Source organism: Macrobrachium nipponense, chromosome 21 (assembly GCF_015104395.2).
Source record: "Macrobrachium nipponense isolate FS-2020 chromosome 21, ASM1510439v2, whole genome shotgun sequence".
In the NCBI taxonomy this organism is placed as follows: domain Eukaryota; kingdom Metazoa; phylum Arthropoda; class Malacostraca; order Decapoda; family Palaemonidae; genus Macrobrachium; species Macrobrachium nipponense.
The window spans coordinates 46166590-46183634 of NC_087212.1; the positions used below are offsets into that span (position 1 = coordinate 46166590).

The 17045-nt window shown below is 36.8% G+C and overlaps 1 protein-coding gene across 1 annotated transcript; it reads right to left on the reverse strand.

Annotated features, from left to right (window-relative positions):
- Positions 1 to 14181: 14181 nt before the first annotated feature.
- On the reverse strand, positions 14182 to 17045 carry LOC135198007 (beta-alanine-activating enzyme-like; the record flags this gene model as incomplete). The annotated part of the gene is given in 1 exon segment (XM_064225341.1): positions 14182 to 17045. A coding segment is annotated over 1 exon segment (2832 nt), but the record flags the coding sequence as incomplete, so codon positions are not given.

Below are 17045 nucleotides of genomic sequence, written 5' to 3' on the forward strand. Positions count from 1 at the left end.
TCTGGTAGGTAGAGAGTTGGATCGGTCCCTTTGCCCAGTCAGGACCTTAAAATTTTATTTAGAAAAGAAGACACAGCTTCAGGGATGTCGACAAGGTCTTTGGTGTTCGGTAAGAAACCCCAAAAGACTTATGTCAAAGAACGCACTGGCGTTCTTTGTCAGGAATGTAATTACCGAAGCTCATAGGAGTTGCCAAGAGAACTCTTTAAGGCTGCTGAGAGTGAAAGCTCACGAAGTCCGGGCTGTGGCAACTTCCCTTTCTTTTACGAAGAATATGTCCATGAGAAACATTTTAGCAGCAACTTATTGGAGGTGCAATTCAGTATTTGCATCCCACTATTTAAAGGATGTTAGAATAACATACGATAAATGTTTTGCTCTTGGACCTTATGTATCAGCGGATACTATGCTGGGAAATGGAGCAGACGCTGATCCTTAAATTTGTTTTTAATATTTTTAATAATTAGTTTTAATATTGTTGTTGAGTTGTGGGTTGCTTGAAAGGATGTTCGGGGATGACTCCTTTCAATCTTAGTACTAACCCCAATGAGGATCAGGTGATCGGGATTAGTGTCGTGCTCTATGATCATGCCAATAGGCAAGGTGTTTTGTCATGTAAGTGGATAGGACCCCATTGACAAAGATCCTAAGGTTCTGAAGCGTAAGTGGGTAAGACCCCTGTAACAGACCATCAAGAAGTCTTAGCATGAGGTCACTACCTCGCTGAGGCTCTTGAAGCGATACGGGCTCCTAGGCAGTAGCCATGAAGTCTTTCGCTAACACAGGTAGGAATCAAGGTTTTTAATTTTATTACCTACAACATATGTTGTTTCCTGTCTATTTCAGTAAATTAGCTGTCTCTTACCCTCCGCCAAAGGTGCCAATCAGCTAAGTATATATCTGACAGGTAAGTTGAATGCATAAAAATGTTATTGTCATGATACAATAAAGTTTTATGCATACTTACCTGGCAGATATATACGGTGTATGGCCCACCCGACCTCCCCTCAGGAGACAGGTGGAAGAGAAAATCTGTCTTAGAAAACGGGAATGATTCCTATTCCCGCCACCAGCGGCGGGGCGGTAGATCACCTGACCTACCTGTAGTGTGTGCCGCAAAATTCGAATTTTTATCGGGGACGACGGAGTCTATAGCTAAGTATATATCTGCCAGGTAAGTATGCATAAAACTTTATTGTATCATGACAATAACATTTTATTCAATTCAGATCGGCTGGGAGGATAGGTCCCTCAATATGAATAGAGAGAGGGGGGCTCTCTATCATTGATATTTCCCCCTGAAGCGCTTTAGCTCCATCAGGGAAAGAGGCATGAAGGGTACCAGTCAGGGACAGTTAGCCTACCTTATTAGTCTATTTAGGCTTGACTGGTGGGGGGGGGGGGGGGGGGTTGTTGGCAACTCTTCCACCTCTTCAGTGAATTAATTCTACTGTCATATTTACATCTATTTGGTTCGTAAGAAAATTTTTCATGCAAAATTACGTTGGGAAGAGAGAAAGATATTCTAACTCTCTCGCCCCTACCATACGATAGACTGCTAATAGCCTATCAAAAACATGTAATAGACTAATATTATGTCTAGATAGGCACAAACGCGCTCTTGAGCTAGGGCAAGAGGGAGTTATATTTTGAACAACCTTTGTCTAACCCCAGATTACACCAGGGTATGTCATGAGCGCGTTCGACACCTCTACGAACCAATAACACTAATAATAACATGAACACATAATTAGGTACATTATCTTTTGATTTATCTTAGACGAAATACATGTGTACCAAAATTCCATGCATTCTTGCTGATGCTCATGAAATGGCGGGCAAGCCGACGTCCCTGCAATACCTTTCTACAGGGCCGAAGGCCAATTTGGAAAGCACTGCAACCCTATAAGTTACAAAAACAGAAATTGGGGTACTCAACTTCGATGAAGGAGGAATATCAGAAGAAGCCATCTTGAATTAATCTCCGATTAATCACCAAAAACACGATAGCAAGAAAAACAGCGTGGAACTAGTTCACAGTCTAAAACAGGATTGAAGATGGCGCTCGGGTCGGGTAGTAGTAGCAGTAGCGAGGGGGAGGGAGTAGCCGTTGTGACGGCTCTCCCCATGAGAGGGATTATGGAAAGGAATCCTCTAATTGGCAGACCTGTGAATAGTGGCTTCCACTCGCCTTGTACAGGCGGTCCCCGGGTTACGACGGGGGTTCCGTTCTTAAGACGCGTCGTAACCCGAAAATCGTCGTAAGCCGGAACGACGTTCTTGAAAACATGTCCACAGGGAAAATTTCACTACTAATTTGCAATTTTTCTTAGGGCCGTATCTCTAAAATTATCACTAATTTACTTTTTTCATGTGCAACACTGTGTATTCACAAATTACTGTATATTTTCATTAAAATACAAAAGAGAGAGAGAGAGAGAGAGAAATAACTCCTTACGGTTTCAATAAATTGAAATGAATGTCTGTAGGCAACTTTTTCCCCCTCCCATAAATACATGTATTTCTCCAGAGAAGAGAGAAAGAGAGGACTGTGCAGTTATGTTTGTCTGTCTATCAATTCTTTTGCTGAGAGAGAGAGAGATAAAAGGAAGAAATAGAAACACCAAATGTATGACAAGTATCTTGTGGAGAGAGAGAGAGAGAGAGAGAGAGAGTTGTCCTTACAGTATTTAAAAGAGAGAAATGGAATGATTATTGTATTTAAAATACTCAGATATGAATTTTGTACTTATAGTATTATTATTGGAAAATATTAATGATAAACTTATTACATACACGTCCATGAAAATGATCTCAACTCAGTAAGAGAGAGAGAGAGAGAGAGATTAAATAAAACCATTAAATTCGTTGACCATTGTATGGCATTGTTAAGCTCGAGTGTCACTCGAGTTGAGGTGGGGAAATTGATACAGAAAAAGACAAAGGGAAGAATTTTCTTTTGAAATTAGTTATCGTATTATTACTACTTCTATTATTATTATTATTATTATTATTTGAAAATATAATAAACACGTGCATCTACCGTAAAAAATTCTCTCCATCTCAGTAAGAAAGAGGAATTATCCTTACAAGTGAAATGGAAAGGTCATTTTCATCTCTTTAAAATACGACCATTATGAATTTTGTAATTAAAGTTTTATTGTTATTATTATTATTAAATAACTGAAATTATCAATAAACATTTTACATACTAGTACCATAAAAATTCTTTCATCTCGGTAAAAGAGAGAGAGAGAGAGAGAAGAGAGTGTGTGTTTATCTCTCTCTGTTCTCTCAAAAAATACTTATAACGCTTCTTGTGTGGCAAAAGAGAGAGAGAGAGAGAGAGAGTTAACCTTAATTAAAAGTGACATGGATAGATTAGTACGTATTGTATTTCTTTAAAATACTATCACATATGAATTTTGTAATTACAGTTATTATTATTATTATTATTATTATTATTATTATTATTATTATTATTATTATTATATTATTTGAAAGTATTAAAAACAAATAGTACAAGTACATAAAAAATCTCTGAGTCTCAGTAAATGAGAGAGAGGAGAGAGGAGAGAGAAGACAGAAAAGAGGAAAGAAAAAAAGAAAAAAAAAAAAAAAAAAAAAAGAAGAGATAGAGAGAGTAGAGAGAGAGAGGGGAAAAGTCAGGACCACGTGATTGCAACACTGCAGCTCTTCCCCCAAATTTTCCCCCTCCTGGCTGTCACACCCCAAATTTTCCCTCCTGGCTGTCACAGAACTTGATATATTCTGACAGTTTTAGTACCTGAATCTTGAGAAAAGGTTACTGGAAGTTACTTGAAGAAGACTGGGATTTCCTTCATTCTTCCATAATTTTTTAAATATAAGCTAAAATCTTACTAATTCACTATGGTATTTTCTTTAATGAATTGATATTATTGCTGTATAAATTAATATTAATATTTGAAAATAGTAAATCATTTATTTATCATACTAAAAAAAACATACATCTTTGTAGTAGAGAGAGAGAGAGAGAGAATTATAGTGATTATTTTCATTGGAAAATACAAAGAGAGAGAGAGAGAGAGAGAGAGAAACTGCTAAACTATAAAGGATTCTTATCTTATCATAGTATGTGTTTTTTAAAAGCATCGTAAACTCGGAGCGTCGGAAGCGTCAGCGTCGTAACCTCGGAACAAGCGTCATAACCCAGGGCAGATTTTTCAATGAATATTTAAGAAAAAGCGTCGTAACCTCGGAACGTCGTAAGCCGGACCCGTCGTAACCCGGGGACCGCCTGTACTTTATACCCGACACCCTTAGGGTGCTCGCGCGACGGTAGTAACCTCAGCATACCATGCTAGCTTTTTTCTCTGGTATATTTAGAATCTATTTATACTAGAAAAGTGAGTAGCAGGATCCCTTTCACCGGCGAACACAGGTCGAACCCAGAAATAAAATTATAGCCTTACTTAAAACACCATACAAACAAACTTACTCGCTATGGATAAAATATCGGCAAGGGCATATATGCTAAATTTAATCTGTAAGTTTTCACTGAAGTTGAGGAAAGAATGTTGATACGGTAACTTTTATTATCGTGCATCGGCAGCGTGGATGAAACTCGCAAACTTCAGTATAGTACCATCAAACTCGACCGTAAACAAAATTTGAGAGAAACTTGTTTTAATCAAAACTATTTGGCATGAAAAGAAGACATTTTACTGTTTACACTCCAATGAAAGATAAATACGTAAAGCTCGTAGTATTCTGATGAGATAAAAGTGAAAATATCGAACAGATTGTTGATTTTTGTTTACACAATTAACATGCCCTCAGTGCCATCTACTAACGAAAAAATAACCAAATTTCGTTCACAAACGATACGTTTTCAAGTGATATTTCCTCTTGAAAACACTTTGTATAACGTAAAATAACCTAGTCTCATATAAGTAGAGTATCTTGAGATTCGTTGGTGCTAACTACGTAAAGGCAAGAATGTCACTCTGATTTGAGTTAGCACAGCAAAACAAACTTACTTTGCAATTGCCCTCAGCTGATTTTATAATACAAACAAATAGTATAGTATGAAAATAACATACAATATTATTGGATGCAGTGAAGTAAACAAAACTTTAAAATATCCATGGAAAAGATGCATATCTATTATGTTTGTATTTTATCTTATGATACTAATATATGGTTATTACATGCTCGAATTTTATATCTCTATGTAAGATGCATCCCCCTCAAAATTAGCTCCAAAATTAGGGCTTCAAAAGGCGCATGATTCGCGAGAGAGAGAGAGAGAGTGTGTGTGTGTGTATTATTATATAATTATTATATATATATATTATATATATATATAGATATATATATAGTATATATATTATGTAATACTAAATACTTTTTTTTTTTCCCTCTTCCATCTCCCTATGATCTGCATAACTTGTTCCCCAGGCTCATTTTGGCGCCCAGGGCACATCTCTTCCTTCCCCTTGCCCACCCCTAGATACACCTCTGTCTACCTGCCTACCAGACGGTAGTTATTGCCTAACCACCTTGTTCAAGATTTTAATGGCCGTAATTCCAGCCTACACTGAAAGTAATTCCTTATGTAAAGGACCTCAGGTTTATGTAGTTAAGAAAAATACAATTTACTTTCAAAAATTGTGATATTTTTGAGTTGGGATTATCATGGTGTGAGTTTTTCAGGATAACAATTTTTGCTAGAATGTCAGTCTAGTGACTTGAAAGAATATAAAGGTGTTTACTTAATGTCTGCATAAATGGAGTTTTGCTCTCAAGACTTAAGCGTACAAGGAAAAACTATTGTTAGGCATCAAATTGAATAAATTTTTTTATATATTGAATTTTTATTTATCATTTTACTATAACGGGTTTATTAAGATTAAGAATTCTGTAAACACAATGACAAATATTTATTGGCACCGTAATGGAGTACCTTCTGGATGGTAGGTGGCCACAAATAGCAAAAATTGTTCACAGGTTGTGAATCTATACATTTTGCCTGATGTGGCTTGGTGAATTCATAGATACGTACCTTGAACTGATGCTTTTAATTGGTGGCCTGCAATCTTCACACTGATTGAATAGTAAACAGTTGAAATCATCGATATCATTCATTTCTAAATGCTTATTCAAGGGTTTGGTAGTGACAATAACTAAAATACATAATTGGAAAAAAGTTATACATACTTCAATTCCAAGTATGATGTACATACTTACTGTAGAAACACATTTTAGTATATTAAATAGGAAAATTAAGTTTAATAATTTCATATAAATTAATATGTATTAATTTGAAAATACATACTGAATAAAAATACTTAAATCTGATATGTATAGTATATGTAAGTTAAAATTTAGAAAATATAAAATGCACAGAAACATTGAAAGTACCCCAGTATCTTAATTGTAGCACATATTGTCATAAAATGTTTTCAGGGTTGCAAACTACAAATGGAGGAAAAGATGTTCAATGCCCAGAATTCATAGAACTAATGGTGAAGAAATGGAGCTATGTCAGTAGTTCCAATGGAAATACAAATCTTCACTTCATGAAGGAGTATACCATAGCATGAATCTCATGCTGAGGAATGTTCATACATAAAAGGCTCTTTTCTATAAAATGCCTATGAAGAACATACTACAGTACTGTCAAAATTTGGTATTGTTCCAATGGAAATTAAACAGAGTATTAAGGTTTGATTTGTATGCCTGGGAAATATATGAATGGCTAGAAATTTGGAATTTGTTCCTAAGGAAATACTACCCAGAACTTTATATGAAGGAGTGTTCTTGTTCTGGATTGAGAAGCTGGTATTGAGAGGGATTGAAAAGCTGGTATTGAGAGGGCAGTTGCTCTCTGAACACACACACACACACCCACCCAACATGCAATAGAAAACGGGCAGTCCCCAGTTAACGGCGGGGTTTCCGTTCCTGATGATGTGACAATAACCAAATATTATTCCCAGTTATCAGCACATAACACTGAAAATCCATTTATCATCATTGCGTGACAAGCGCTGTAAACTGCCTATAACAATAAAATTTGTAGATGGGCTTACTCTCATCAAGGTGTATGTACGTACACTCTTTAAGACATACATGTTGAAGATTTTATCCAAATTTACCTTTTCAGTTTAACCTTTCATGAAGTTCACAAGAAAATGTATCTTGATGGAGAAGAGATAATTTTTCATTATATAAGCACAAATCCTTTTGGCCAACCATATGAGAGTTGAATTTCTGGTCTGTGGACATTAGTATAGTACATTATTTAATAGCACCTACGATTTAGATATACACTGTTTTCAGTAAAACAGAATAACATCCTGAAGGAGTTTTCTGGATTGATAAATGGAGCACTAAATAAGTATACAGATTATTAACTGAGGTTGCAGAAATTAGACCTGTACTGTACTTTTTTTTACACAGTAAGGACATAGACATACAAGATATGGAGTTGATTCTGAAAAGTGTTCTTACAAGTTACAATTTCACTTCGTAAGTGTGATTGAGAAATTCATATTATAAAGGAGGAAGTAATATATCCCAAAACAACAAATATACTAAAAAACAAAAAGAATTATGTTGAGCAGCAGGCAGCAGAAGAGAATGCTTACTGACTGGATGGTGGGCTTCCTCCCCTACTGTTAGTACCAAACTACTCATAACCACCTTGTTTTACATTAAACAGCCAGTTACAGTATGCACTGAAAGTAAGTCATATATGTAAAGACTGAAGGTTTGTATATTATGAAAAATATAAACACTTAAAAAATTTGTCATTTTGATGGGTAACCAAACAACACTGCACAAACCCAGAATGCTGATAAATGCTTAAACAACTGTCTAGTTGTCAAACTACAACACAATCAAGTTTTGGAAACTATTTATTGGAAGAAGTTTTGTCAATCTTCATCATTTTCAGCTACCCAATCATCCAAATTTTAGTTTTTTTTTATTTAATGAGGTTCAGTATAATTATGACACCTTTAGGGTCACCCCTTTTAGTTTTGAATGATAGTGGTTAGGTTAAGATACCTGTATTCTATGCCTGAAAAGGCCACTCCATATTTTCTGATACAATCATACAACTTGACATTTTCAGCTTCTCTTAAATCTTTTCAGAAATTAATTGACAAGAATGGCACTGCTTTCAGGTTAAGAGGAAACAGTATCTCATCCCTGTTAATCAGTTTCAGAACAGGGCAAAGATCTAATGAAGGTCAGTGTACATAAGGTTAAAGCTTTTTCTTTCTTTGTACCCTTTAAATGTGTTGTTTGTAGCCATGTATCCAAAGTAGGTACATACACAGATGCATCACTCATCATCTATTTATTTTGAGTGTGTCACTTTTGTACACTGAACACATTTCTAGTAAGGCAGCAGTTGCAGCCTGGCTTCTGATCAGTTAACTACCAAATGTAGTTTGGTTTTTGATCAACCAACTACCATCATCACTATATTATAACTAAATCTAGCATATTAACCTGAACATACATGTTGACAAACTACTATGGCATGGCACACTCATGGTCAGTGGATTTGATTAGCTTTTGATATGTAGCTGTAACCTGATCAACACAAATGTGGATTATACAAAATAGTATAACCCATGTACAATTTACTGAGATGGAGTTATCAACAACTTTATACTGGTATAATGGATATAGTAGTAAATAGAAATCTGCACTGTCCATCTAGACCAGATGCTTAAGGATAAGTAAAAGTGATCTATATCCAAGAAAAATAAGCTTAAAATTTTGTACATAAGATGTATAATTGATATTTTATATAATTTTTATTACTATACTATCATCTTGACCATCAAATTTAGGCATGGCAGATGAGTTGGGTTTAAAGTATATAGTAAAAGGCTCTGGTTTATATGCCTAAAAAAAAGACAAATTACTTTTAAAATTATTTGTTCATGTAGAAATGCAAAGCGTTGCCTTTTATATGGGAATACTTACTCCTTAGACTAGAGGTTAATACCAACAACTGACTGGAGTTGTGATCTACCATAGAATTGCCATGCTCCCAGTTGCCTTGCAAGTAGAGGATGCCAGGCCTCTTATAACCTCCAACCAGTCTGGTGAAATGGTTGACTAGAGTAGTTAGACCCTGGGCCCAAGTACCATGCATTATGGGATGGTGCTTTTGTCAGGAAAAGTTTTAGAGAACCATGATATCTCCTGTAGGATACTTCTTATTGGAGGGTAATTTAACTTTGGCTATTAACAAGTAATGGGTTCAGAACTAACCTCTATTGTGTCTCCCTCCCCACTTTCAAAAGAGGAAGGATGATGGGGACACATTCTAGTCCCAAGGACTGAGACAGGATGCTTGAAGTGTGCTTATCTGTATCTTGTCCTAATTTAGCATGTACTGCGGCCTAGATGTTACTCATAGGGGGAGGAGGGCTGGAAGGGAACCATGTCATTCCTCATTCGCACATCTAGACTTACACTAGGTTTTCGGCACTCCTTTTTGTTCAAAACAGACCCTGGGTGCCTACATAGTAACTCATTTTGCTACCACCACAGGTCCCAATGACAAAGGTGTCAAAGGACTTCCAAGCCACATCTCTCAGGTAGAATGGGGTAATGGTGGTCTGCTACACCAGACATCTGCCCTCAATACCTGAACCCTGTAAGAACGTAGTGCTGTCAGTGCACCTCAAGTGGTGCACTGTAGGTGCTACTATATTATGTTTCTAGCATCCCTTCAAGCCCCGAGCTACACCCACTTTTTAGCCTTTTACCTGACGAACATTTCCCCTTACTTTCTTCACTCAGCTGTCAAACCACTCCAACTTCCTCTTTTCACTTTTCCAGTGCTGAATAGTTGGAAGTGCCCCATTGCCTGGCTTTCCATATGGCCAAATTTTCATAGATACAATCCAGTCCTTATTACCTAAAAAAACAAGTTCTTTTAAAAAGACTGTGAGCTCTCAAATGGCAAAGTAGACACACTTCCTCAGATGATTGCGCTAACACCTTGCTCTTACTAAGGTAAAGTCTTTTATTGTTGGCCTCTGGGAATGGGTTCTTTTCAAATATAGCATCTAACAGTGCACATCACACAATGCAGCATCTCTCTTGGGTTGTCACCAATGTAGTCTCAGAGGAAGGGAGTCAAGAAACTCTTGAACCTCTCAACTGAAACAGTCTGATGCCTAGCTTTTGCCACAAACTCAGTCTTAAGTATAAGGTCTGTTTGTAGCACAAAACAGAGGCTCAATGGCTCCTTGGCAAGGCTCTACCAAACAAGGACAAACTCACTTGAGAGACTGGAGGTCTTAAGGAGGATAAGAATATTCAAAACTTCTCATTTGCATAGAGCTCCACCAAAGTGAAGCAGTCTGGCCCCTTGGGCTATAGTCTTACTACAGGGACAAAAAGGAACTTGCCTCACTGGAAGTGGATGGGGAAGTATATGATCTGCTAAATAGATACTATGACCAGAGAGACCCCTTCCATGACACCAATCACAAAAGATGCCCACTTTCTTTGCTACAGTGTGGTGATGAATGACAAAGGTACCCTGACATCTTCCTTGTGCTCCTGTGAGAAAAGTCTCTCTCCTGCAGGAGACACTGAATAACCTCCAAGTGTGAAGCCAGAGGGAACTGCTTGATGCTCTCAGTGAATGCAATGCTGACACAGGAGGGTGACCAAAGAGGTAGCTCTCTTGGCACCTCAACAAGCAGAGATAGTAGATAGGACACCACTCGGCTTGTGGCCAATGTGGAATCACCAGTCATTTGAGGACCTGGAGTGACAAACACCTCGCCCTGCAAAAAAGTTTGAACAGTGAGAATGCCTACATGTCCAGGTTATCTCTGGAGTGTTGAAAAGCATTTCCATCACTGCCTAAGGATATGGAACTGGAAATCAGAAAACTGGAGGGTGTGTTTCAAGCATAGTAGACTCCCATAATGCCAACAGTATATTCAAGAGGGGCAGGATAAACAGCTTTGAGCATAAGTCTGTATGTGTCCTGAAGGACAGAGATGATCACATGGCCCAATGGCAAGAAAAACGACCCTCTACAAGTGGCAACAAAGGAACGGGATCGCCATCCTCAGTGGCAACCTTTTCTTCCTGTTTCTTGGCACTTGCCAAAGCAGGAGGATGAAAGGAAGAAGGCTGGACTACCTGTCTGGGGTTTTAAAGAACAGGCCTCTGTGAAAGCTTTGCTAGACCCAGATATTTAGCATTAGCTGGTTTCAAAACCCAAAGGTTTCAAAGTAGTATGGTTTATCAGGGATTCCTGGGACAAATTCTTCCATCAACCAATGCCTCCAGCCTATTCTTAAGGAAAAGTGAAAGCTGGCAAGTGAGGAGTATTACCCCACTCATCCAGTTATCTACCTTGTTACCAATTTTCAATGGATTCTAGCTTGCACTGAAAGATACTCCCTAATTAAAAGGCGATGGTTTATATTTCCATTAAACAAATCTAAGACAAAATAAAGGGATATTAGCAAAGTAGAGTGTTCCCATATTTTGTAAGTTGCTTTTTAAGGAGACCATAAGAAGGTACAATTAGCTGCCCTTATTTACTCCATGTGTAAAGAAATTGAAGGCAGTTGTATTTTAAGTATGAAACAAGAGTACTACTCTGAGTTAGTGTCCTGAAAGAAAGAGCATTATGTATAAGACTGGAACAACCAAAGCAATAAGAAATGGCAAGTGAAATGCACTCTGTAAGGATGTACTAGTGCTGTCCATCCATCTCATGTGGTGCACTGTAGGTATTACAAAAGGGTGTTTGTAGGGTCTTTTTGGGCCCTACCTGCACCTACCGAGTGTTTTACTTTACCTTGATTGTCACACTCTTCAATCTTGCTGTCCAACTGCTCTACTTATTACTTTTTAGTGAAACTGTGGTGTTTTCTCCCATTTCCACTGTTAGAGCCTTGTACTTCCTATTTCATGAACTGGAAGTCTTTATCTTGGTATCCAACCACTCCAACTACTTTTCACTCTCAGAGCACTGAATGGCCAAAAATGCCCCAGTGCTTGGCTTAACAGTGTAAGTTTGTTTCATGAAATCAAATCAGAAGGAATGAAAATCTGGGCTCCTATATATGTACAGCTAACTGCTGTGCCTAAATAACCACCCAAATAACCTTGAGGTGTTATTTCTATTTTGAATGGTCTGCAATCCACAGGACTGCCTTGCTTGTTGCAAAACAAACTCAAGGTAAAAAATAAAAAAATTTGTATGATTTAGTAATGCACAGCATGTGATAACCGCTTGTGACCAGGTAACATACATACATGTACAGGTAGTCCCTGATTATTGGCGATCCGAATAAAATTGGCAATTTATGGTGCCACAACGGGACGAGTTCCGGTTATCAGCACCATAAGGCACCTTATGGCGCCAATAACCGGTTATCAGTGCTATAAGCCCATTATGGCGCCATAAATCATTCATTTCGGTTCACGGCAGTTTTCGCTTATCAATACACCCCTGGGAACAGAACTCCCGCCGATAACCAGGGACTGCCTATACGTATATATTTACTTAGGTCTGGGGTGGATTCCAGGTAACATCCATATTCTGTGTTCAAGATTTCACGCCATTCAGTTTGAAACAAGGATTTGTTATGGTACATAAGTTAGCCCTGCACCTACTGCAAGTGGTGTGCGGGTCCGTTACCAGTCGCTAAAAACCTTGAGCAGGGAAATCCTCGGACGCCTGGACACAAGCTGGCGAGAACGAGTTGTTTCAGAGGAAGCCATAATCCAAAACACAAACACTCAATCATACTGGAAAGAAAGAACATGGGCAAAACACAACATGCTTGGGAGGAGAGCAAACCATAAGAGTCTACTTTCCAAGGCGGTTAGGAAAAGACTGGGTGTCATGGGGTTACACGCGGTCTTCGACCAGATCTCACCTCGTATGCGTAGGCATTGCCAGATCTCGCAGATTCCTTGCTTACAATCTCCGATTGTATTAATCGGTTTACCAGCTGCGCTTGGAAATATCCTTTTGTTAAGGAGTCAGGTTTGTTAGCTATGAAAAATACAAATTGATTCTAAAATTTCTTTTGTTACAAAATAAAATAAAAAAATATTAGAAAAAAGTAAAAACACATAACTTTGTAGAATTAGCATACTTTTATGACTGTCATTTGGAAAAGGGCCTGACAGGGTTGGAAATATTAAGAAAATTAGAATTTATTTTCTTATACCATGTGCATGGGCATATCTTTGTCTTACCATTACTGAGTTTTATTTTTGAAACTGGCCCTCCATAAATTTAGCCTGGTCCAGGGGTGTGCTTAATATACTATATTTAGCCAGGACAGTGAGGGTTAAATTGTGGACTCAAAATTGGCACAAGGATATTTTTTTTAACAAAGTTACAATTTACAGTATTCAAATTTAGGGATGAATATCAACGTTGGACAAAAGCAAAGGTAACTGATGATAATTAATAGTAGAATGAAAGCATCACATTAAGAGACAGTAGTTCAATTAAAGCTTGGAAGGCAATTTCCATAAATATTTTACAACAGATTTACGTTTTACATACATTATGATAGTGTATAACTGAATCACGAAAGTTTTGAACGTGATCAATCCATAAATAAAGGTATAAGCCACGAAGGAAAAATAAACAACGGAGTTTCTGTGAGATCTTTCGACTGAACGTCCTTTACTCAGCAGACAAACAGACTTACATGAGAAATTGAGGGTACAAGAAAGGTCGTATAACTGACAGATAGGGATTATAAGGAGATTAGTACCTAGAATCCGACACACCTGGAGAATGAGTAATCTTTCCAAACAAGCATAAACATGGGTACAATTGAAGAACAAAAAGATTAAGTCCAACCGCTCAGACACAGGGACAAGACAATTAAAGGATTATACAGGGCCACAGCTGACCACAATCAGATCTTTGGAAAACAAAAACTTATTCACAAAACATATTAGACATACATATACACAGAAAATATCTCTAAGCAACTCATTTGTATTTAAGTCTGTAATTGTATCCTGTACCCTCAATTTCTCATGTAAGTCAGTTTGTCTCCTGAGTAAAGGACGTTCAGTCGAAAGATCTTGCAGAAACTCTGTTGTTTATTTTTCCTTCATGGCTTATACCTTTATTTTAATTATGATAGCATGGAAAAAATGTAAATCACAATAACTTTTATTGAAACTACATGTTTTTATACAAATTTAAAACAGTATATGTGGTCATCTCTACTACTTATATACAAATTATTTCGAAAGACTATAGGTGAAGAGAATATTTCACCTCTGGTTTCACATTCTAGGACAGTTTCCACAGTAGGTATTGTAAACTTGGATGTTGAAATGTTACCTTTTTGGGAAGAATTAAATATTAAATCAATAAGACAATATTTACCAGATGTTTCACATATTACAGTTCTGACTCTGTTTTTCACATCTAAGCAAAATATAAAAGGGGTTGCATAAATTGCAGATTCCCCATGGTATGATGCAATGTTCTGACCCTCACTATTGAAAAAATATACATAATGGTCATGACTACCAATAGCTATGATCTCCAATCCATTTGCTAGCACACTTGTAAATGCAGAAGAATAAACTGGGCCGTTTGTTTTGAATTTCCAGAGTTGTTTGCCTGTTAGAGAAAACCCAAATATTTCACAACCAACACTACCCAATACAATACCCTTTGAATATGCTGTAATTGATGAGAATATTGGTTTCTGTAAGAATACTCTCCAGTTTATATCACCTGTGCTTATGTTAATGCCAACTAACATACCATCAAGTGTAGCAACAAAGACTTGTTGTTTAACTATACAAGGTGAAGAGAAGACACTTCCAACAGAAATCTGAAGTTTCCAAGTGAGGTTTCCTTCTGAGGTTAAGCAGTAAACATTTTTATCATGAGACCCAAATATTACATTTTCTGTTTCACAATCAACTGCTGGAGAGCTTTTTATTTCAGATTTTGCTGCAAATTTCCATAAAATTTCTCCAGTATCAATGCTAATGCAATATAAATTGTAGTCGTAACATCCAACATACACTCTCCTCCCATCACTAGAGATACATGGCGATGATTCTATTCTGTTTCCCAATGTCAAACACCACTGACTTTTGCCTGTCTGTACATCAATACAAACAAATTTATAAGAATGTGATCCTACCATTAAGAGTGTCTTACCACAAGGATATTCAATCAGAGTTGGAGATGAATCTATGCACTTTTCCAAGTTATATTTCCAGAGGAAGTTTGTAGCAATTTGATTATGATTATGTATTTCTTTGTCATAAGCGTAATAAACACTCCTCCATGATACAATCGACAACTGTTTGTATGGTGGCCATCTGCATTTGCTTAATGAAGAGTTTTTGTTATTTACACTAACAAAATCAACAGGGTTTTCATCATTTAATGAAGTGCTGGCACCCTTCCTCATATTTTCATGGTTCAACTGGAGTTTAATTTTTTTAATCTTTTGTCTTTCATTACTATTTTCAACACTTAACATAATTATTTTAAGAACTTCTTTAAAAGTATCATTCAAAACCGCATCTATAAGTCTAGGTATTTTAACATTAAAATTACTTTCAATTTCTTCATTAAACTGCAAAGCAGAAAGTGAATTTCCTCCACTTTTTATAAAGTTTTCATTTTCAATTAAATTCTCTCCATCACCATCATATCTAATTCCTAAAATTCTTTTCCAGACTTCCTTAACAAATTCTGTGGTGTTTTGACAATCATAACTGCTAAGCTTTTTCAAGCTGGATTCACAAAGATATTTCATCAATTCAGATTTGTCTACCTTTCCATGATTAGTGACAGGCAAGCTATGTATAGGAACAATATAATCTGGTAACTTCCAGTCTGACATAAGATTTTTCAGATCATTCTGAATATCACTTTCCGAACAAACACTGGTACTGTCTAGTTTTACAAAGGCAACTATTTTTATTTTGTTATGCAACATTACTTGGCAATTTTCAACATAGCTTAAACTCTCACATTGCCTTTCAATTTCAGAAAGGCTGATTTTTTTACCCTGGCGTTTCACTTGTCTGTCCTTTCTTCCAAGACAAAATATCTTTCCCCTATTGATTATTCCTCTGTCTCCAGTGTTCCTCATAATTAATGGGTTTTTTTCTGTGCCTTCATCCACAGAAATTTCATTGGGAGATTTTGCTGCTTCACTAAAATTACACTCTCCTTGAATTTCATCACTTCCCAGTTTACAAAATGTTTGGTTTCCATTTCCAGAATTTAGATTGCCATCGTCTACCCAACAAACTCTTTCACTTCCACCAACATATATTTCTCCTTCCTCATCTTCAACCTCTTCACCTAATTTATTAAGCACCTTAATTACAGTAGAGCTGAGTGGGTTTCCAATAGGTGTAAGCGTCTGCAGTATGTCTAATTTTGTTTTTGGTGGTATGGATGGAATAACTCCAGCAAATGTTGGATTTTCTCTCTTTTCTAAAACTAATACTTCATCATGTGAGCTGGTACTATCTGGCTCTTGATGGACAAAAACTTCTGTTACTGATGCCCAACATGAGACTTCTGTTACTCCATATACATTAAATATTCTTGTTTTGCATTTATCACTCATCCACTCTCTGAAAACTGATAATTTAGGAAACATTTCTCCACCTAATGCTAATATTTTCAAATGGGATTCATCCCCAAGTAAACTCTCTTTCATTCTTTGTTTCCCAAAGTTAAATACAAGAGAGGGTGTGGCTTGTAATATTGTAATTTTACTCTTAGTCAAAACTTTAAGCAGAGATTTTGGCATTTTCAAAATAAAATTATGAGTCATAACAAGGGTAGCCCCAGCTTGAAATCCAACAAAGAGATCTATCATACATGGGTCAAATGTTGGAGGTGATGCACAAAATATGGAATCTTCAGATGTGACCTGGAAAAGGTCAGAAAAATCCATCACATTTGGAATAATGCATTTATGGGGTACATATACTACCTTGGGTGTTCCAGTACTTCCAGAAGTTAGCATTAT